Here is a 23,021-nt window from a genome sequence, read left to right as displayed (position 1 = left end):
CCTGTCACATTCATCTGCACAATGCCCTGTTGCAGGCCAGGTGCCATGGGTCCTGAATTGGGCTGCCCCTGGTCCATCTTGTTGCATTAAGAGAGATCTAGCCGGACAGCTGTTGAGCTACAAAAAGCCCTATTTATTTATTTATTTATTTTTAATAGAGGCATGTTTTATTTGTTTGTTTTGTTTATACATGCACTGGGTACAGTCAGAAGCGCCGGAGGGTGAGAGAATTCACCAGAGCCAGAGCGGGGAGCAGAACAGGCAGAAGGACCGAAGTACACTGCTGAGGGGAGCAGCGGGCGGCAGGAGAGGTCTGCGCGCCATGTGGTGTGGGACCCTCCTCCAGTGGTCAGGGAGCAGCCAGGGATCCAACCGGCACCACAGAGGCCGCGGGCAGCTTTGCAACCCAGCGCTCAACCGCTGCGCCACCGGGGAGGCCCAAAGCCCTATATATTTAAAGCCGGTACCTGACCTCTATTTTCCAAGGAAGACAAATCCTGGGAGTATTGTATCTGCCCAAGGTCAAGCTGAATGGAAACTTAGATGCCTGGATGACTAAACCAGTGTTTCTTCTAGTGGCCAGGCATAGTATAATTTGGTGGAAAGGATCAGAATCTTGGAGAGACATAATCCTAGATCAACTACTCACGGGAATGTGACCTTAAACAAAGGACTTGCCCTGTGTGGGCTCAGATTCTTCCTCAGTGCCAGGGCTGCCTGTCTGTGCTTGCTTACATGCAATGTTTAACCCTCAGTATGCACTTAGGAAACATTTTCCTCCAGCAGGAGTTCCCCCCATTGGGAGCTCAGCTTCCGCTATTATCTTCAGATCTGGATCTTAATTTTCTTGGTAAGATGTATTATAACCTTCCTGGGGCACGCCATGAGTAAGAACTAAGTACTGCCTTTGCCTGGCTCCATCTCCTAAGAGGAAAGACAAACACTCAAACCTTACTCTCTCCTTCCTGAACTTGCTAGTGTTACCTCTTGCTGTAAATTGATGAAGTGGGGATGCTGGCAAAATAATAGGTACAGGCTGTATTATCATTGCTCATTCCTTGGGGAGATCTAGAAGCAACTAACTGAGAAATATTTAGCAGAATTAATACTTGGGGACAAAGGCGGGTGCATAACAAACCCATTGTGTAACTCAAGCTTAGAATGTAAATCAAGAGCTCCATTAATATTCTGTGTTTTAATGGAAGAAACACCTGCTGGGTTATCAGGGAAGGAGCTTTGCAGAAATCTGTTGAAATTGTTATTTCTTTTAACTACTTGAGTGCCAGGCCTCTTGGCATGTCCACATCCATTTCAACATCAAGAAGGCAGAATGTTTTTTAGGATGGATTATTCTGTGTCAAAGGGCACATAGGCTTTATTTCATAGTTAGGAAACTGATTTTTTTGTTTGTTTTCTGTAATGTGGAAAATGGGAAAAGAAATATTTTCATGATACTACTTAGGGAGCATCTGAAACAGAAACAGGATACTTAATTTTAAAAATGACTTCATCATGGTGATCCAGAAGAGACACTCTATAGTCAGACCGCCTGGGCAACTTAATAGCTTTCTGACCATGTATGTGCAGGAGACCTCACAGTTTCCTCATGGGTAAAATGGGGACAGCAGTGTCTGGCTCCCAGCATGTTCTTGGTAAGTAGCCCCTGTGCTTTGCACACAGTAGGTGGGTAGGTAGTGTATGTGGATCTGCAGAATGTGCTGGCATCTCTGGGTCTCCGTGGTCAGGTAGCACCTCGGTGCAGGGGTGGTGTTCACTACTCTTTAGCCAGCAACTCTCAAAGCTGCTAATTTAAAGCTTAGTTGCTCTTGGCTAATTAAACATTAGGGCCAGGAGTGAGGAGGCAGCACTTACCAGTTAATGGTAACAGCGCACCCCACTTGTCAGCAGAACTTGTTGCCCAGGCCCACCCACTGGCAGTGTGTCAGGTGCGGTGGGCTCTAGCAGGGGTTTCTGCAGACTGGATTCTTCTACCCAGGCAGACAGGTTGGGGACAATGCATGAAGATGAGTGCAAGACTTGACAATAATCTCAGAGTGAGCAGGAAGGGCCGCTGGGTCTATCGCCAACTCCTGAAAGGCAGGGGCTCAGTCTTTTTACCGGTATTATCTCCTGAAAGCTCAGGGGAGGTGAAATGCAAGGTCTGCCTCTGCTTTTCACTGGCTTGCTAACTGTGGGCATCCTCTCAGTGCCACTTGTCAGTACCTCTAGAGGTACTGGGAGGATTAAGTGAGCTAATAAAGCACCTAGACTGCTGTCTAATACATCCTAAGTGCTCAACAGATGGCAGCTGTTACTGCTGAGCCAGGACTGTGTTGGGGAACAAAGAAAATCATGCTGTATTTCTGGGTTCTTTGAAGCTGGGAAATAAGCATTAGATAGGCTGGTAATGGAAAAGCCCCAAAGTTAAATAACAGGTATACCTCCTGTACATATCAGAGAGCCCCACCATGACTAACTTGCCCATGTGGCTTCCAAAGCCAAGTTAAACAGCTAAGGCAGAGGAGGAGTTTGGGGAGGGGCGGGCGTGTGATGTGGGAAAAAGGGAAGTTCATCATATAGCATGCAATTTTAACTTCTGCCTTTTCCATTGAAAGGAGAAGGAGATTGGCACACACCTTTACAGGCATTTACAAGCAAAAATCTTTTTCAAAGGTTAACCTTCAGGGCCCTTCCCATAGAATCAGCCAAAAAAGCTTATTTTCTTCATCCCCCTGTACCTTCACACATACTACCTCTGAAATAGGCCCATTCAAGACTCCTTTGCTTTGTTACTGTAAATGCTTCAACAAACAGGCTGTGTCTAAATAAATGTTTTTATTTTTTTGGATTTAGTGCAGCATTCCCCAAACTCAGCATTGTTGACAGTTTGGGTCAGATCATTCTTTCCTGTGAGGGCTTTCTCGCACACTCTACGATGTTTAGCAGCATCCCTGGCATCTACCCACTAGATGCCAATAGCATCCCACCAAGTTGTGGCAAGTCTTTATGGTGCCATATGTCCCTTGGGGGACAAAACTGCCCCGGTTAAGAATCACTGGTCTGCTGGCACTGGTCTCCATAGATGTGACTTGATATAATTTGGTTAAGAGCTAGTTATTGAATAGTTAGGTGCCAGGCACTGGACTGAAGACTTTGCGTGTGGTATCTACACAGAACTGCAGTAAACGCAGTTCACAAGATGGGTGCAGTGAGTAGTGTTACAGTACGAGTCAGTCCCTCCCTCACAACCACAGCAAGTCAGCAGCCACCAGGGTCCTAGCCCTAATCTAACCGTCTGCCATTCTGAGACCCTTTTCCTTCCTTTCCACTCCTGCCCTAGCTGGAGGTGACAGGAAATGAAGAGAAAGTAGAAGAGCAGAAGCTGGCTGATAACCTGGTCTGTCAGGTCCCTATGAAAGGGCTGCAGGGTGAGGATGAAGGTCACATAACCACCATTCTCAGGTACATGCACTTTTAAATGTATAACTTGCTCTTATCCAGTGTCTTCTCCCCATCTTAGGGTCTGGGAAGAGGGCAGGGTAACCAGTCTGCTTTGTAGGTGAGTAAGGCAGCATGCTGGAATCTGTTTAGCCTGATGTGTGGTGGCTGCTGTAGGGAACCTGCAGTGCCCAATGGGTTGTTGCTGTCAGGCCTCTGACATACAGCGTGGAGCTCCTACAGAGTCTCCAGGTGAGAGGGACAGGCCTTGGTGTGGACAGGCTCAGGATGGAGGCTGGACTTAAGCCTCCAGCCACACGTAGGAACCTGCACCTGGGAAGAAAGCTGCACGGTTCTTTGTAAATATGTCACAGCAAATTGTCCTTCAAAGACAATGAAGCGCACAACGCAAACCCTAAATTAGTCCATCTTAAGGACAGCAGCTGTTTTCAGTTTAATGATGTATTAGTTAGCTTTGCTATAGTAACAAACAACCCCCAAATCTCAGCGCTTATTACTACAACAAACATTTATTTCCCATTCATGTTACAATCAATGGCAGCAGGCCAGCTGCTTCAGCTCTGCTCCACGTGTCTTACATTCTGGCACCCAGGCTGAAGGAACAGCCTATATTTGAGAAATATGTTCTCGGGGTGGTGGGGGAGATTATGTTACCATGGCACGGGGAAAAGAGCAGGAGCCTACCACTCAGTGGCTTCTCCAGCCCCCATCTGGACATACCCACTCACATTCCTCTGCATCCTAAGCAGGGAAGGACATTCCTCTCTGGGGAATGGGGAGGAATGTAAGTCGTCATATGAGTATGGCTAAGGGCATATAAACCCTCTAAGAAGGGAGAGCAAAAAGCTGCAGACAAAAATACCATGACCCAACATGTATAAAGATTTTCCAGTTTAAAAGGCACAAATTCCTAAAATGTGAAAACTGGAGAAAACTCAGAGACCCCTGGCAAGTTCTCCATACTGTAAAGATCATGAAATGTGGCAATTTTTTTAAGCATTCAAGAGGATCCCAGTTTGTATGGTTTTTATAAATGCAGAGAAAGGGCCAAGCTTTGCTGGTCTAGTCTCACCCCAGGCGCCTACAGCACCCCCTACACAGCACTTTCTATACTCATGACTCTGGCCAGTGACTCAGCTTTAATGCCTTAAATTACAGGCAGGTAATGTTTATATGTGCACTATAGGGGTAGCTTCTCCAAAGCGTCTTAACTCCACGAATATATGGAACACGTCACTGGATCCTGAATCAGTGTCCACAGGCAAGCGAGTACATAGGTCAGCTGCTGTGCAAACTGCAGAGCTGGAGGCTGGGGGTTAACATAGATGCAGGGAGCCCAAGGCACAGAATTTTGTGCCTCGGAGGGGAGGAAGGACCAGCTGGAGCTCAGCAGGTTGCTCAGAATCCACTCTTCAGGGAAGTCAGCAGCCCCTCCTGGCCGTGTCCAGCTGGCTGAAGTGTACTGGATCTGGGTAAAGGTGAGTGAGGGGGGAGTTCCAGGGGCCCTGGTTCCCACGACCTGGCTCAGTCACTTTACCTGGTGTACCTTTCTCCCCTGGAGGTAATTCTTGCAAAAGGGGGAAGATCCTACACAGACCAAAAATGCAGGTGTCAGGGCTTTGACACAGCACCTGCAGTGAGCACAAGGAAAGAGGGCGTTAATTGAATTGCAATCTTAATCATCCATGGACCTTCCCAATGACATTCAAGGTGAGCCTCTGGATGTGTGTCAACATTAAAATGCAAGTATAGCACATTTGTTTTGTGGTTTATAAACTTGGCAAATTAGCATGACCCCTCTATACCTCATAACCTAGCAGAACCTTTGTGCCAGTCCTCTAGCATATCTGTGACTAAATAAGAAATAGAACAAGAACATGATTTCACTCATTCAGTGACTACTGGCATAAGCCAGGCCTTGTGCTACAAATATCAAAAAAACAAAAAACCCCAATAGTCTCTGCTCTCAAGTCCTGGGAGGAGTGTAATAATTGATGGCAAAGCACAACTAGAGACACAGTTGTGAGGTACCACAGTAGCCCTAGGGAGAAGTGAGCAAGGCCTTGGCCCCCCCAGGTCAAGGGGTGTGAATATACCCAGGAGGCTTGGATTTGGATAGAGGAACCTGCATCTTAGCTAAACCAGCTTCTCCACATAATTTCAAATTATTTGATAATGAAAACTCAACGGAAAACAAAATTAGGAACTATTTTAAATAACACTTTAAGCGGGCAATTTTTAGAAGATAATATTTTTGTCATTTGGACTAAATTAATAGAATTATTTTTTAAAAAAGCAGAATGACAAAGTTGCCAGAAACTGGATTCTTGCCTATGCTATTCATTTAAAAAGTAATCACTTCCAATTTCCTGAGAAGCATGAAATTGGTTTTCCTCCACATATCCATCTGCTTCTATTTAGATTTCTCCCCCACTTTTTGGAGATGGGATAGAGTGGACTGCAGGGCCTTAGGAATTCTGGGTAATCTGCTAACTGAGAAAATGAACAGCTAAAAATCTGTCTATAAGGTAGAAAAGAGATTTAGGGCCAGGGGGAAAAAAAAGCCACCAAGAGAAATTATTGGTCATATAGTCATATCTCTCGTCACCTCCTGCCTACCAAACCAAAGCAGAAGCATCAAGACCAGCTAGACACCCCCACCAAGTCAGTCAACGCATAGCTGATTCCCATACAACCAGTCAATGTCCTACTCCAGATCACACCATGACAGAACACCTAAGGGCCTCTTTGGTGGTGCAGGGGTTAAAATCTCAGCATTATCAAGCTATTGCCAGCCACTGCAGCAAAACTTCAATCCCCAGCCAGGGAGCTAACCCATGTGGCGCAACAGACCTCTTCTGTCTCGCCCACTGCTCCCCTCAGCAGTGTATTTTAGTAGATCTGCCTGTTCTGTTCCCCACTCTATCTCTGGTGAATCCTCTCACCTGCCACACCTCTGGCCTACACCCCAGTTCTTATATGCATAAATAAATACAAATCTTTAAAAAAGCAAAAGAACACTTAACCTATATATTACTCTAAACTTTACCTAAACCAACACCCTCTATGGTTCCATATACCACTCCTCAGCAGGACACTCAAGACCTTTGCAAATGGCCCTCACTCAGCTCTCCAGCTTCATTTTCCACCACATCCAACTATCCTCATTCCCCTAACACATAAGCCCCTTTTAGCCCAAATGCAAGAGCATTTGCTTTGCTCAAAGCTTAGGGAAACCTAGTCTAAGAGTCAATAAATCTAATATAGGGCATTCCCAGGGATACCCCCAAGACTAAAGAAAGAGACAATTGCCCAATCCAGCTGTCACTGCTACTAGCAAAGATGCCCTCTTACAGCAAGATCACCCTCTACAGTTTACAAAAGCACTTCAACTCTCACTAGCCCTCAAATACCACAGAAATAATAGTCAAGAGTTGTTATTCTCATCCTATAGATGAGAGGCAGTCACAAGCCGGTAAATGATGGTGTGTCTGATTTTAAGAAGTAATGCTCTGTTCATCTAACAGTACTGGAGGACAAGGCTCTATAGAACAGGCCATCACAGCAGCCTTCAGGTATGTTCAGGTACTTCAGCACTTTCCTTTCTCTGACCAGTCCTATCCTTATCTCGCAGTCTGAGGGTCCCATGGCTGTGGTGCAATCACATGCACCCTGTTCAGTCAATGGTCCCATTTAATATGTCAGATCAGTTTCCATGGTGCCATCACACAGTTTTGTGTCCAGGCTAGAAGGTGGAGGAGTACATGGCAATCCGTGAGTGGTGGAACGAGAATCTGCAGTACCCCTGGGATGGTGCCTATGCCTCTTCTTTGGTCTGGTCCACCCCTGAAGCTGACTCACCTGGGGTGCTGCAGCACCTGCAGCAAGGTGTTCTTGGGAGGCACCCGATATAATTCTGCCGTGTCTTCATCCTCAAAGTAGACCTGCAGGATTAATAGGAAAACAGGAGTCAGACACAAAGGACTTCAGCAGCACTAGGCATGTTGAGGCCAAATCCAGGGAAAAGCTAGAGATAGTAATTGTTATTATCTGATGTCTCCTTTATGCAGTAATAGCCTATAAAGCATTCCGTCCTCCCTGTCACACTGTCAGAAATATCACTGACTCCATCTTCCAGACAGAAACCAGTCGCAGAGAAGGGAATAACCCACCAATAGCTGCCAACTTGTAAATAAAGGTGTCCAGAGTCAAGCCAAACCTATGGGCCTTCCCTTCCCCAACAATTCAGTCCTGGAGCTATCGGATATAGGGGAAGAAAATAGGGGTGGCCTAGAAGGGGAAGACCCGCATAGGGTGAGAAAGATGTCCATTCAGGATGGCCCAGTTTGGAGTCCAAAGCCCAAGCAGGGTAAGGGAGAGAGATGTTTGTGCAGGAGCCCAGCCAGGGAGGAGGGCTTCTTCACTGGGGGCTGGCCAGTCTACACAGGGTGAGAAGGGCTCCTAATAAGGTAGCTGTCCAGAGTGGGGTGTCAGAGCCCAGGTAGTGTGAGGAGGTTGTTCATGCCTGGAACAGCCAACATGGGATTTCAGGGCCCAGCCAGGATGAGGAGGCCAACCACTCATGCAGGGGAGACTTTTTGTGAGAAGTGGGAATCCAAGAGGTCAGAGCACATGTGCAGGGTTATCAGTGTGTGGAGGGCACTGTGCTGGGGCAAGAGCCTAACGTGGAGTCAAAAGTCTAAGTTGGGCGAGGGAGGTTCCACAGGGAGAAGGAACAGTGGTAGGTAGCCACAGGAGGGGGATTAAATACAGAGGACTGATCAAAAGAATACATATAATAATAGAAGCCACTGTTATAAAAAGGAGAAAACAGCCCTGGGGTATTAAGACACCACTGAGGGCCTCCCCGGTGGCGCAGCAGTTGAGCGCTGGGTTGCGAAGCTGCCCGCAGCCTCTGAGGCGCCGGTTCGATCCCCGGCTGCTCCCCGGCCACCGGATGAGGGTCCCACATGGATGAGGGTCCCACATGGTGCGCAGACCTCTCCTGCCGCCCGCTGCTCCCCTCAGCAGTGTACTTTGGTCCTTCTGCCTGCTCTGCTCCCCGCTCTGGCTCTGGTGAATTCTCTCACCCTCCCGCGCTTCTGACTGTACCCAGTGCATGTATAAACAAAAAAACAAAACGAATAAATAAATAAAAACACATGCCTCTTTATAAAAAAAAAAAAAAAGAAAAAGAAATCTTCCCATTGAAGACAAGATCTCAAAATATGTCTCCTCTCCTTATATATATAATTGTATCATCTTTAAAAAAAAAAAAAAAAGACACCACTGAGACCTACCCACTCCACACCTGTTTCCTAGTTGTGTAGCACTGAAAAGGCAACCAAGCAGTGAACACCCCTCCTGTGGCTCCATGCCAGTGAGTGTGCCTCCTTGGAAAAGAGGGCTGATTTCCAGAGCACTCTGGAATGTACAATTTGAGCCAGCAAATCCTGTGTCAGAAAGCTCTTAAGATAGAGATAAATCAAAAGAATCAATCTGAAAGAATTTGGTCAAATCTGGGACAGTGTGAGCATAAAATAATCACAGTGATAAATTATAATTTACTGAATAAAAGAGGAAACTGAAGTCCACTGATAAAAGCCAATAGTTGAAAGTGATGAACAAGAGAATATTTGTATCATTCCATTGCACCTCCCTATGACACAGCAATCATAAGGGGGAGAAAGTATCTGCATTGGAGAAGCCTGGCAGGCCTCCACCATGATCACATGACCAAAGGGACCCTCATCAGTAATGACCCTGATAAGATGCACCTGATAGAATGTGACAAGCACACAGCATCACAGCTGCTATTCATGTGTAGCCAAATAACACAACCAGGTCTAGTCACCAGGACACACCCACACTATCAGACCTTTCCTCAGAATAACTGGTCTGTAATTTTTAAAAGTACTGAAATAAGAAAGCTGAGCAAAGACAGACAAACTTTTCCATAGCCTGGGAGACTGAGAGGATGTGAAAGCTAAATACAAACACAACATGCGACTCCGAAGAGGCTCTGTTTGCTGTAAAGAACACTGTTGGTGGGCCTCTCTGGTGGCACAAGGGGTTAAGAAGCAACCTATGAAGCAATCCGCAGCCACTGCCGCATGAGTTCGATCCCCGGCCAGGGAGCAACCCACATGGCGCAGCAATCCTCTCCTGTCTCACCCATTGCTCCCCTCAGCAGTTTATTTTCAGTCTGCCTGCCTGTTCTGTTCCCTACTCTGTCTCTGGTTAATCTTCTCACCCCCTCCCCATTCCTCTGGCCTAAACCCCAGCTCTCGTATGCATAAATAAAATAAATCTTAAAAAAAAAAAAAAAAAAAAACTGTTGGGACAATTTGTGGAAACTGCAAGGAGTCTGATGGTTTTGTATCAAAGTAAACTTCCTGATTTTGATGGCTGTATTGATATGAATGAAAACATCCCTGTTTACAGGAAATACTTCAGTATTCAGGGATGAAGGGGCATTATTTAGGATCTTACTCTGAAATGAACAGAAGATAAATTCTTTGTACTGTTATTTGTGATTTTAAAAAAATCCTTAGTGTCCTGATCACAGTTCCTGTGTGTGTGTGTGTGTGTGTGTGTGTGTGTGTGTGTGTGTGTGTGTGTGTGTGTGTGTGAAGGGGTGGGTCTGTCCATGAAACCAAGGAAATCTTTGACACTAGTTGATGTCTTTTAATTCAACTCACTTCTGACACTATCCAGAGATAGCACCAGATTCCACAGGTTAAGGGCTCAGTCCCACTAGGTTTATCCCAATTCTGATGCCAATCACAAGTCCAGGTTGTCACCTGTGGTTCTGACATACCAGCTATAGATCAGAGGTTCCAACAAACCCCATCCTTGGGTTCAATTCATTTGCTAGAGCAGCTCACAGAACTCATGTTACTAGTTTATCATAAAACAATGTAACGCAGGAGCAGCAGATGGGAGAGCTGTGTAAGACAAGTTATGGGGAGGGGCCTCCCTGGTGGCGCACTGTCCACAGCCACCGCAGCGTAAGTTCGATCCCCCGGCTGGCCAGGGAGCAACCCACATGGTGCAGCAGACCTCTCCTGCCTCACCCGCTGCTCCCCTCAGCAGTGTACTTCAGTCAATCTGCCTGTTCTGTTCCCCACTCTGTCTCTGGTGAATCCGCTCACCTAGGATGTAACATATACTTTCTAGGTATCAATAACTCATGATCTATTCCCCCCATCACAGCCCCCAGACACCTATTCACAGAGGTATCAAGATCATGTAAAGCACACAATGCAGGCCTCAGACACTTTAACAGCAGCATCTGAAACTCTTCCCCTCTGGCCTGTACCCCAGCTCTTGTATGCATAAATAAATAAATCCTTTAAAAAAAGAAAAAGACAAGTTATGGGGAAAGGATATGGCATGTTCAAGCTCTCTCCCAGTGTCATTCTCCCTAAATCTCACCAGCCCACAAAGCTCTCAGAACTCTGGGTTTCTCAGAATATGGTTTTCTATGGCAGCTTCATTTCACTGGCCACTGGTGTCTGAACTTTCAGCCCCTCTCCCTTCCCTGAAGGTCAGAGAGGTGAGACTGAAAGTTCCAACCCTCTAATCACATCACTGGTTCACCAGCCTTATCTTTAGTTGCCCCCAACAGTTACCTCCTAACCTAACAAAAGATAGCTTCATGGAGTTCTAGGAGCTCCATACCAGAAACAGAGATGACCAAATATATATTCTTATAAGTCACATTATCACAAATCCCAACAATGGAATACTATTCACTTAAAATTCTCACACATGCTACAAGGTGGATGAACTGAGAAGACATTGTACTATGTGAAATAAGCAGATGCCACTAGGTACCTAGAGTAGTTCAAAATCACACAGAAAGGAGGTTGCCAGGGGCTGGGGACAGGATGAACAGAATTTACCATTTCATGGTGATGAAAACGGATGGTGGTGACAGTGCACAACACATGAATGTACTGAATGACATTGATCAGAGTACTTTAAAATGGCTAAAATGGTGAATTTTGTTATATGTTACCATGATTTTTCAAAAAGAAGACAGTGAATCACTCCCCACTCCTACCTCCCCCAAATCCCATAAAGAACAAAATGTCTCTTACCTCTAAATTATCAGGGCAGTATTTCTGTTCTAGGTCCCAAGAGGGCGTTTCACCAAACATCACCATTAAGTGATCCATAAACCTAGGATGTAACATGTACTTTCTAGGTATCAATAACTCATGATCTATTTCCCCCCATCACAGCCCCCAGACACCTATTCACAGAGGTATCAAGATCGTGTAAAGCACACAATGCAGGCCTCAGACACTTTAACAGCAGCATCAGAAACATGCATGTCTATCACTTATCCTATTAGGCCATAACAGTTTTCCTTACACTAACTCAGACTTAACAATTCCTCACATTTGGTCATAATCTAAGCATTAACCCTATGAAATCACACTAAATTTGCTGTCTAATAAATATATACTTCAATTACTATGCAGGTATTGACTACAATGATTTCACGTCTCATGAGAGGTATGTAGCAGTGCTTGGCAAATACTATATTGTGGTGTTATCCTTAAAGACAGCACAGCCAGAGGTGGCAAAGCAAATCAGTGAAGGGAAAGTAGGCTGGAGCATTGAGAGGTTATGCCAAACCAGAGTGAAACCCTCCAAACCATTCTCTTTCCTCCTCAAGAATATGTCCCTCCTGCTGAAATAGCAGGAAAAAAGCATGCAAGCAAGAGCATACAACTATGCAAGTACCTGGAGTCCTCATGAAAAGCAGAGATGAAGTCTGACTGTGCATACTCCGGATACAGGAAAAGCACAGGCCAGCTTAGTCTGCCTTGGTCATCCATACCCAGCCTGGCTCCGTAGGGGTTCTCAGAGCTGAGCCCATCCAGGAAAAGCTCACCTAGACCTTCTGAGTCTGAATCTTCATCTTCACCAGCAGCTTCAGGGACCAGTCTGATGTTCCTTGCCTGTTTAAAGACAGAGACACACATCCCTAAAGGTGTGGAAAGATACAAACCCATTTCCCTAAAACAGAAATTGTAACATTGCCAGCTCCCGGAGAGCCAGCACTACACGATTCATCTTCATTATCCCTAGATCTGGCACACAGTAGAAAGACATCACTTGTTTAACTCAGTTTCACTCAGCTTCAGAGTCCCTTTGCGGGGCTGAGTGAGAGAGGAGCTAGACATGGCCCCCCACCCCTAAGGCCCTGCTCTCAGTCTAGTGAGAAGAACTCATGAAAATAAGTAAAAGATAAGGTAAGAAGTGGAGCTATGAGGTACAATGAGTAATTAATATAGCCTGGTGACTAGATGTGCCTGGGGAGTACTAGGCCTAGAATAATAACACTGAAAGGCAGAGAAGGTGGGGTTGGGGGAGGGTGAGAAAGGACACTCCACCCCAAAAAAGAACATGCTCTAAGGCACAAAAAAGATCAAGAGCATGGCATGTACAAAAATGGCTAATGTTTCAGCAGTTTAGCTAAAACACGGAATACTAAGGACAATACAGTTTGGCTTTACTTTGACCGTCTCCAGGAAATAAGGCCGAAATCAAAGGCCTGAAAAGTAGACTTGCCTCTTCGGTATACGTGGAAGTTCCTTAGGCTAGCAGGAGGGGATGATTATATGCAATCAAAGTTATCTTTGAGGACATCTCCTAAATAAGAGGTGGGCAAACTTGTTTTTAAAGAATTAGGTAAGAGAATGTTAAGCTTTTTGAACCACAAGGCCTCTGTGGAAGTTAACTACTCAACTTCGTCCCTGTACAGGTAGAGCTGTGAGCCTCTGGCTATGGTTTGCTAAGCCCTGCCTTAAAATATAGTATGTAATGTTTTGTGTATAAAACTGTTGGAAGTAATTCTTATGTACATTAAAATTTGAGATACAAAGGTCTGTATGCAAATGTCTGAGAATTCCAACATTCTATATTTTAGAAAATGACAAATCCTTCACTGTGATTAAGAATTTGATGGAAAACCTGGAGTGTGTCATTCTACTTAATCCGATGTGTTCATAGATTGCATGTTGTGGGGCCTCAAAGTCAACAAGTAACTTAAATGGGTGCATGATTTACCTCAACAAAGAATGAATTAAAGAACCTATCTCCCAGTCTCACCACAGGTATGTTAATCTTCCTTGCGAAGACTAAGCAAACCAAGGCTCAAACAGGTGACTTGATGGGCAGAGAAGTAAAGATTTGGATCAGGCTACATTCATTTAAATTGCAGGGAAGGTTCTTTGCTCCCTCTAGCTGGACAGACAGCTGCCTCTTCTCAGCAGTGCCAGTGCATCCCTGAGACGACATGGTGACAGTCAGAGTGAATGGACTTGGCTGGACTGGGCATGTGGTGACCAAGGCTGCTTGATTTTAATTCTGGCGAGTGGATACTGTTGCCATTAATGACCCCTTCACAGACTTCAACTACATAGCTCATGTTCAGATATGATTCCACCCAAATTAAGTTCAGTGGTATAGTCAAGGCTGAGAACGGGAAGCTTGTTATCAGTGGAAAGCCCATCTCCATTTCTAGGAGTAAGACCCCGCCAACATTAAATGGAGTGATGCTGGTGCTGAATATGTTGTGGAGTCCGTTGATCTCTCTACTACTCCAGAGAAAGCTAGGGCTTTCTGAAACGGGGGTGGGGAAGCCAAAAGGGTCATCATCTCTGCCCCTTCTGCTGATACCCCATGTTTATGATGGGCATGAACCATGAGAAATATGTCACCTTCCTCAAGATTGTCATAAGGCCTCTTGTACACAAACTGCTCCCCACCCCCAGCCAAGGTCATCTATGACAACTCACACTGTGGAGGGACTGATGACCATACTCAATGCCATCATCCATCCAGACTGTGGATGGCCCCTCTTGGAAGCTGTGGCATGATGGCCAAAGGGCTGCCCAGAACATCATCTCTGCTTCTACTGGCACCACCAAGGCTGTGGGCAAGGTCATCCCTAAGCTGAACAAGACTCACTAGCATGGCCTTCCATGTCCCCACCCATTGGTTGGGGATCTAACCGCTGCCTGGAGAAAGCTGTCAAATACCATGACATCAAGAAAGTGGTCAAGCAGGCATCATGGGAGCCCTCAAAAGCACCCTGGGGTACACTGAGGACCAGGTGGTCTCCTGAGTCTTCAACAGTGACATACATTCCTTCACCTTTTATGCTGGGCTGGCACTGTCTTCCACGACCACTTAGTCAACCTCATTTCTTGGTATGACAATTAATCCAGCTACATCAACAGGGTGGTAGACTTCAGGGTCCACATGGCCTCCAAGGAATAAGAGCCCCTGGACCATCAGCCCCAAAGAGAGCACAAGCGGAAGCTATTGAGGAGTCCATCCCCCATTGAACCAACACACTGAGCCAACACTCCTTCTCGGACCCCTGAAGGGGAGGGGCCTTGGGAGCCCCACTCAAAACATGTGCCATCAATACAATACAATGTACCGGGGCCTCCCCGGTGGCGCAGCGGTTGAGCGCTGGGTTGCGAAGCTGCCCTCAGCCTCTGCAGTGCCGGTTCGATCCCCGGCTGCTCCCCGGCCACCGGAGGAGGGTCCCACATGGCGCGCAGACCTCTCCTGCCGCCCGCTGCTCCCCTCAGCAGTGTACTTCGGTTCTTCTGCCTGCTCTGCTCCCTGTTCTGGCTCTGGTGAATTCTCTCACCCTCCCGCGCTTCTGACTGTACCCAGTGCATGTGTAAACAGAACAAACAAACAAACAAACAAATAAATAAATAAACATGCCTCTATAAAAAAAAAAAAAAAAAAAAGCTACCATTTAAAAAAAAAAAAAAAATACAATACAATGTACCCAGAAAAAAATAAAATGTAGGAAAGAGCAAAGGGGAGCCAGAATTTGTTGTTGTTATTATAGAAGAGAAACATCCTAAAGATTCACTTTCTCAGGGTGCAGTATAACACAGTGGGGAAGAGCAAGACCCAGTTCTGACACATATTAGCTGTGTGCAGTTTCTTCACTTCTCTGCAATTGTGTCATCATCTAGCAAAAGAAGAGCAAGAACACCTACCTCAGAGGCTACTGTGAAGAGTAAGTAACACTTAACCCATAGCTACATCATAGACCACTCAGTACATGTCAACCGAGACCAACATATGTACACAGGCAGGAGAGCTGACTGGACTCAGGGTATCTGACTCCATGGTGCCTTCATATATTGCTTCACTGAAAGCAGGATGAAAATGAACAATTCATTCAGGTACAGTACCCCAAGAAAGGTTCCCCAAAAGGCTAAGTTTAGTGGATTTAACAAGATCATAAGGACCTAAGGTGTAAAAACTCACCTTGATGGCCTGAAGTAAAGTATTATTCTGATTCTGCTCCTTCTTTTCTTTCAACTTTGCTTTCCTTATATCCCTCTGTTCAGTTCGCTGAAAATGAAATTCACATGCATCAACTCTAGGGACGTTGCTTCCTCGTGTTACCCCAGCCCGTCCCTAAATTATTAACTGGTCTCTCCAACCCAGCCTCCTGTGTCAAAGAATACCAGAGGCCAGATTCAGTTCAATAAACATGTCTGGGTGCCAGGACTGGTGGCAGCAGGAATTTTAAGGTTTCTAGTGGCTATGCCCAAGGAACTCGCTATCTACTGCAGAGGACAGACGAGCAGAGGCCAGTAAGAGGTCTGTTATGTATTACCCTAGCGGTGTTAATCAAGTGCTAGAAAACAAAAGGAAGTGGGCCTCCCTGGTGGCGCAGGTGGTTGAGCGCCGCACTGTGAAGCTGTCTGCAGCCTCTGCAGCATGTGTTTGACCCTGACCAGCAGGCAAGAATCCCACATGGCAAAGCAGACCTCTCCTGTCTCGCCCACTGCTCCCCTCAGCAGTGTATTTCGTCAGTCTGCCTGTTTTGTTCCCTGCTCTGTCTCTGGTGAATCCTCTCACCCTCCCGCGCATCTGGCCTGTACCCCGGTCCTTGTATAAAAATAAATAAATCTTAAAAGAAAAAAACAAAAAACAGAAAGAAGTGACTGAGTCTGCCCTGTCAAAGAGATGGGTTAGACAGACAAGAAAGATTTCACCAGCTAGAGAAAGGGCACTCTCAGTGGAGGCTGACATGGGAGTCTATGGGGCATGTCACCTTCTCTGGCAGTGATATACAGGCTGGAGTATAGGAAAAGATAGTGGAAAAACCCAGGACAAGAACTTCGCAGACTCTGCCTTTTGCACAATTACAGTCCATAAGAACAAAGTACCACCAGTCTACTCAGTCTGGCAGAAATATAATTTAGATTTCCTTTTCCTGCTAATCTACTCCGAACATACTGGTCCTACTCTTAGTCTCAGAATTATGGATTAATAAGGGTCAGCAAACTTTTTCTGTAAAGGGCCAGAGAGTAACAGATTTTAAGCTTTGCAGACCATGTGTGGCCTCTGTTATATAGGATCTGGTTTGTTTGTTGTTTATAACCCTTTAAAAATGAAAAAAACATTCTTAGTTCACAAAATGTACAAAAACAGACTAATAAGGGTCAGTTTACTGACCCCTGCTCTAAAATGAAGCAGCAACCATCCTTCATCAGCCCCACAAAGCCTAATACAGATTTTTTTTTTTCTTGTAAACAAAGTATATACCTTTTAGGAAGACCATGGCTGATAATTCTTGGCCAGTCCTCTAATCCAGTTGGCCAAGAGAGCTTTGAAATACTTTCTGTTGTTAGGAATTTTGATTATGCTATCAAGAGTGTCCCACTCCTTGGATTCTAATTCTACTTTACAGATTCTGCCTTTATAGATCAGCTACACCCAATGACAGTGTCTGGTCCACATTAGGGTACGACTGAGATGGGTGATTACAAAGGATGACTTCAACTCTGTCCAGTTTGTCTTCACTCTGATATACAAGATGTGAATGGGTGGATATGGCTTCCTGTGGTCTCACTTGAAGTTTTTGGTCTTGGCAGCCCACATAAAGTAGAATAAACACAAGGTCAGAGTTTCCCTGAACTGTGTAACATGCTGCCCTTTAAAAAAAAAAAAAAAATCAACTTTTTTAAGGTATAATTTATAGGTTTCAAGTGTACGGTTTGATGAGTTTTGACAAATATATACCCTGAGTACCCAAACACTCCTAGATATTCTATCCCCTAGAAAGTTCCCTTGTGGCATTTTTCAGTCAATCTCTCCCCCATTTTATCACTGGTAAGTTTCCTTCTAGCGCCAAGTAACATTCCATTTATGAATATAAGTCATGTGTCACTTAACGCTTTTGGTCAGTGGCCAAATGGCAATAACCAATAGACTTTAACCGGATGGTCTAGGTGTGCAGCAGGCTAAACCATCTAGGTTTGTGCCATTATGTTGATGTTCACACAATGATAAAAATCACCCAACCATGTATTTCTCAGAACATTGTTAAGGACACATGACTATACACTACTTCTATTGTTGGACACAGGCTGCTTCTGGGCTATTATGAGTAAAACAGGCTCTAAGCATTCTTACACAAGACTTCTTTATGAATATGTTGTCATTTCTCTTACATAAATACCTAAGAATGAAACTGCCAGGTTGTGAATAGGTGTATGAAATTGCTAAACAACCCGAAAGTGGTCATACAATTTTATATCCCACTAGCAGTGTAGGAGGGTTCCAACTGCTCCATGTCCTCACCAGCATTTGCTATTGTCATCTTGTGAATTGGGATCCCCTACAAGGTTTAATTTGCATTTCCCCAAAGACTAAATGTATTGTGCACATTTTCATGTGCTTATTATTTCATTTGAGAGTGTCTTCAGCCACATTAAACAAATTTTCATTCTCAATAGACTTCTGTGCATTCTGGATACAACTCCTTTTTAGAAAGCTCTCCCATTCTACAATTTGCCTTTTAATCTTCTTAATGATGTCTTTAACACAGATTTTTTTAGTTTTTACTAATTCCTGTTTATCAATAATTTTGACTTTCATGGTTACATATTTTAATCCTTTAAACCTGAGGTGATATTCACATGACCTACAATTAGCTGTTAACCATTTTAAAGTATACAATTCAGTGGTATTTAGTACATTCACTATCTTGTGCAACCATTAATTCTATTCTAAGACATTTTCAACAGCCTAAAAGGAAATCATAAGCCCATTAAGCAATCCCTCACAATTTACTCCTCCCTACAACCCTAGCAATCCCTAATCTGCTTTCTGTCTCTCTAGATTTACCTTTTTTGGCTGCTTCATATAAAGGGAATATAATATTCCCTTTTACATTTGGCTTCTTTTACTCAGCACAGTATTTTTTTTTAAATTTTTTAAAAAAGATTTATACATACATACAAGAGCTGGGGTGCAGGCCAGAGATGCCGGGGGTGGAAGGATCCACCAGAGTCAGAGCGGGGAGTAGAACAGGCAGACTGACTGAAACACACTGCTGAGGGGAGCAATGGGTGAGACAGGAGAGGTCTGCTGCGCCATGTGGGTTTCTCTCTGGCCGGCCAGCGATCGAATTCATCAGCACAGTATTCTTGACGTTCATGTATTTTGCAGTATGTATCAGTACTTCGTTCCTTTTCATGGTTTAGTAAATATTCCATTGTATGGACACACATTTTATTCATCAATGGATGAACATTTAGCTTGTTTCCACTTTTGAACTATTATAAAGTGTTGCTATTATAAAGTTTTTGTACCAACTCTGAAGAAATGTGCCTACTCAGATGCTTTGCCCGTTAAAAAACAAAATGGATTGTCTTATAATTATTGAGAAATTACAATTCTTTGTATTTTTTACATAAATTCCATAAATAGATATGATTTATAAATATTTTCTCCAATTCTATGGGTTTTCTTTTTTTACTTTCTTGATAGTGTCCTTTGAAGCACAGAATAAAGCCCAATTTATCCTTTTTTGTTGTTTGTGCTTTTTGTATCATTTCTAAGAAATCACGACCTAATCCAAGGTCATGAAGATTTATGCCTATGTTTTCTTCTAAAAATTTTAGTTTTAGCACTTAGATTCAGGTCTATGATCCATTTTGAGGTAATTTTTATATTTAGTATGAATAGGGGGTCCATAGTCATTCTTTTCATGTGGCTATCCAGTTGGTCCAGCACCATTTGTTAAGGCTCATCTTTCTTCATTAGATGATCTATGTATCTTTGTTGAAAATCAACTGTCTATGGGAGAGTTTATTTCTGAGCTCTCAATTCCATTGATCTACATGTCTACCCCTATGCTGGTACCACATCTTGATTACTATAACTTTGTAGTAAGATTTGAAATTGGGAAATGTTAATCCTCTGTTTTTGAAGATTGTTTGAGCCTGGATCCTCCATATGAGTAACAGTATTATTAACCTGTAAAAGTCTACAAAGAAGCCAGCTGGAATTTTGATGCATAGTGTATGGAGTCTGTAGAGCAATTTGGGGACTGCTGTTATCTTAACATGTTAAGATCTGATCCATGGTATGTCTTCCAATTTATTTAGATTTTCTTTAATTTCTTTCAACAATGATTTATAATTTCAGAATACACGTTTTGTGTTACTTTTATTATTCCTAATTATTGATGCTACTGTAAATGAAGTTTTTAAACTTCATTTTCAGAATGTTAATTAAAAGTCTATAGAATACAACTGATTTTTTTTATCTTGATGTATCCTACATACTAGCTGAATCATTTGTTGCTGCTATGTGCCAGAAATGCAGCATGTCATTAGCATGTTATAGGAGTCTTAATGCTGGGAGTTACAAAATACTATAGAAGCTTAAGGTTTTGTTTAAATGTTTTACTGTCTTTTCCCCACTTCTCAAGACCTTTACAGACCTAGCTATTTCTTATTTATTCAAATAATAGCCCCAAATATATCAGGTGGCTTACTAAATGTCAAGAAATATACCAAGGAATACACACATATTCTTTCCCCGCTCCCTTCCCTCACACACAGTCTTTATAAAACCTCTGAGCTATAGATTATGTTCACCATTTTTAATGTGGGGGACTGAATTTTAGAAATATCAAGAATGTGCTCAAAGTTATACAGTCTAGTTTTACCTGGAAATGTCTGGAATGTCCTCATTCTACTTTTCCAATTCCATTCAAGTAAGTAAATTCCTGCTCAGTCTTAAGAGATTAGGCTCCAGTATCACCTCTTTCCTCAAGCCTTCTCTGCTACCACCATCTCCACCCTGCTTCTGGCCAGTGCAATGTTAGCTACTACTACTATATATTAATATTATATATACACTACATATTCTTGCTGGCCTCTATCATATTAGACTACTTTTTACTTGTTTATTTGAGTCCTCTAGACTTCCAAAGGTAGAAACTGGTTTTGTTGTTTTGTTTTTTAAAGAAGGAAAATTTATAATGATCCAAGAGACACAATCTGAGAAATGCTAAATAATTAATGTTAATTAACAAACACCAACTGGCTACTGATCATGTCACCAACCTTCAGCTTGTCTGCTTTAGCCCTCACTTCCAGAAGCTTCTTCTCTTTGGCATCTATCTGCAGGCCCTCATCACACCAGTTCACTGCCACAGCAAAGTTTTTCAGTTCCAGATGGCATAAGGCACCTGCAGAACCCAGAACCTTTAGGATCCACAGACAACATGCATAGAATGAGCCCTCTTTGAGCAGGGAATACGCGTGCGTGCGTGCGTGCATACACAAACACACACACACACACACACACACACACACACACACACACACACACTCTTTCACCAGCCAGCACCCTGTAGGGGATGATGAATGATAAAGCCCCTTATACTACATTCCCCAGATGTAGAATATTTTTTGTCTCTCAAATCAGGAAGATTTCTAGGGTCCATTCAACCTAATTCTCCTGTAAGCCTCTCTGGTATTAAGGACTCAAAATAGGGATGCTACAGCCTAGTGGCAAAGAATAACAGGCTTTGGAATCAGAGCTGAGTCAGAAACTGGCTGTCATTTATCTGCTAGACATTAGATAAAGGACTCAGCATCTCTAAGCTTCAAGTTTCTCATCTGCAAATGGGAAAAATAAAGCCCATTTCAGGTGATTTTTTTTTAAAAACAAAGACAAAAGGCACAATTTGTCCCCGCCATTTATCAAAGCAGTGGCAAAAACCAAAGACATTAGGTCTCTCTAAAATTGGTCTTCATGGCTACCAGCTTAAGCTACCTTTCCTTCATTTTCCTCCAATTTTCTCTAGATTTTTCACAGAATTTCAAAATCTCAGAACTATAAGAGCTTAGTTATCAACAGAATCCAACCTCACCTTCCAGAAATGAGCAAATTGGTACTCAGAATAGGTCTAGTCAAGGTCACATGGCAGAGAAAACAGTTCAATTGAGGATTATAGACTTCTAGCATAAGGCCAATTCCCCTAAGACTACACTCAATTTACTTGCCAATCTTTGTTTAATACTTTCTTTCCCTATAGATGAGGGACATGGATCAAGTAACCATCCCTTAGCCATGAATATCTAAAGATGTTTACTTTGATAAACCATTTTAAGTTGGTCCATATGGATATAGGGAAGATTAATATGCGATGAATAAATTAAAGTTTGCAAAGCACCTTTGAGCTTTTCAAAAAAAAAAAAGGTAAAATACAAAAGTAATAAAAGCATGATTATTATATAGAAAGGTCATACTACAAGAGAAAAAATAATCAAAAATAATCTGAGAACATATCAGCATCAGAGATATCAGCTAAAGTCCCGTAACTTATCTTTTAATTAACATTAACATGGCATTTGCAGATCTTGCCTTTCAATCAGCTAATTCGGGGGAAAAATAGAAGGTGGCTTTTGGAACTGCTTTATTTTAATTAATTTTATTCTTTATTAATTTAAAATGAGGAGTTTCAATTTCTCTACAAATTCTTAAAACACAAAGGCTTAGATTATTCTCTAAGGAATTCTTTTTAAAATGGCATGTTGCTGTTGATAAAGAACAGGTACTTAATATCAAGATTGCAAAACTAAGGTGACTTTATTAGTATCTTAGCACCTTAATATCAAAGCTTAAATGTCTCAACTTTTAGTACAGTAGGTGCCAACTTTTTCATAACAATCATACCATAGTTGTACAGACTTACCTCTTACTATTGCTTTGAGGTGGCAGGGTTTTAGCTTTCTGGCAGCTGTCACATCATTGAGAGCAGAACGAAAATTGCCTAACAAAACACCATTCAGTAAGAGACAAATCCTGAAATCAGAATATTTCCAAAATTTTGTATGCAGTGACAAAGCACTCATGTACAATCTTGAAGAAATATAAAGTAATGCAAATGTTTTTAGAAAAAAAATCTAGTTGTGTTCATCAAGAAAAGTTTATAAACATCAGTTAACCTGTATAAAAACTATAAATGGCTAGTAAGTACATGAAAAGATGTTCAACATAACTAGTGATTAGGAAAATCAAAACTGTGAGTATTTTAAGTTGGTCCATATGGATTTAATAAAGATTAATAGGGCCTCCCTGGTGGCGCAGGCAGTTGAACGCTGCACTGTGAAGCTGTCCGCAGCCTCTGCAGCGTGGGTTCAATCCCAGCCAGCCAGGGAGAAACCCACATGGCGCAGAAGACCTCTCCTGTC

The 23,021-nt window shown here is 43.2% G+C and overlaps 1 protein-coding gene across 2 annotated transcripts in view; it reads right to left on the bottom strand.

The window, feature by feature from the left end:
* Positions 1–285: 285 nt before the first annotated feature.
* TTC4 (tetratricopeptide repeat domain 4) overlaps positions 286–23,021 on the bottom strand; it is a 24,672-nt gene continuing 1,936 nt past the window's right edge. For both annotated transcript variants that reach the window (XM_037498136.2, XM_054691865.1), the window contains 7 exons: positions 22,523–22,600; positions 20,886–21,010; positions 15,781–15,867; positions 12,217–12,434; positions 11,565–11,646; positions 7,321–7,403; positions 286–5,090 (listed from right to left, as the gene is read on the bottom strand). In XM_037498136.2, coding sequence (XP_037354033.1) covers positions 4,988–5,090; positions 7,321–7,403; positions 11,565–11,646; positions 12,217–12,434; positions 15,781–15,867; positions 20,886–21,010; positions 22,523–22,600 — 776 coding nt within the window. In that variant the 3' untranslated portion in view covers positions 286–4,987. The remainder of the gene's footprint in view (positions 5,091–7,320; positions 7,404–11,564; positions 11,647–12,216; positions 12,435–15,780; positions 15,868–20,885; positions 21,011–22,522; positions 22,601–23,021) is intronic.

This window comes from Talpa occidentalis, unplaced genomic scaffold (assembly GCF_014898055.3).
Source record: "Talpa occidentalis isolate TD23 unplaced genomic scaffold, MPIMG_talOcc4v2.1 talOcc4.9, whole genome shotgun sequence".
Lineage (NCBI taxonomy): Eukaryota > Metazoa > Chordata > Mammalia > Eulipotyphla > Talpidae > Talpa > Talpa occidentalis.
The sequence above is the reverse complement of the archived record's forward strand: the minus strand, read 5'-3'. Positions and strand labels throughout refer to the sequence as shown.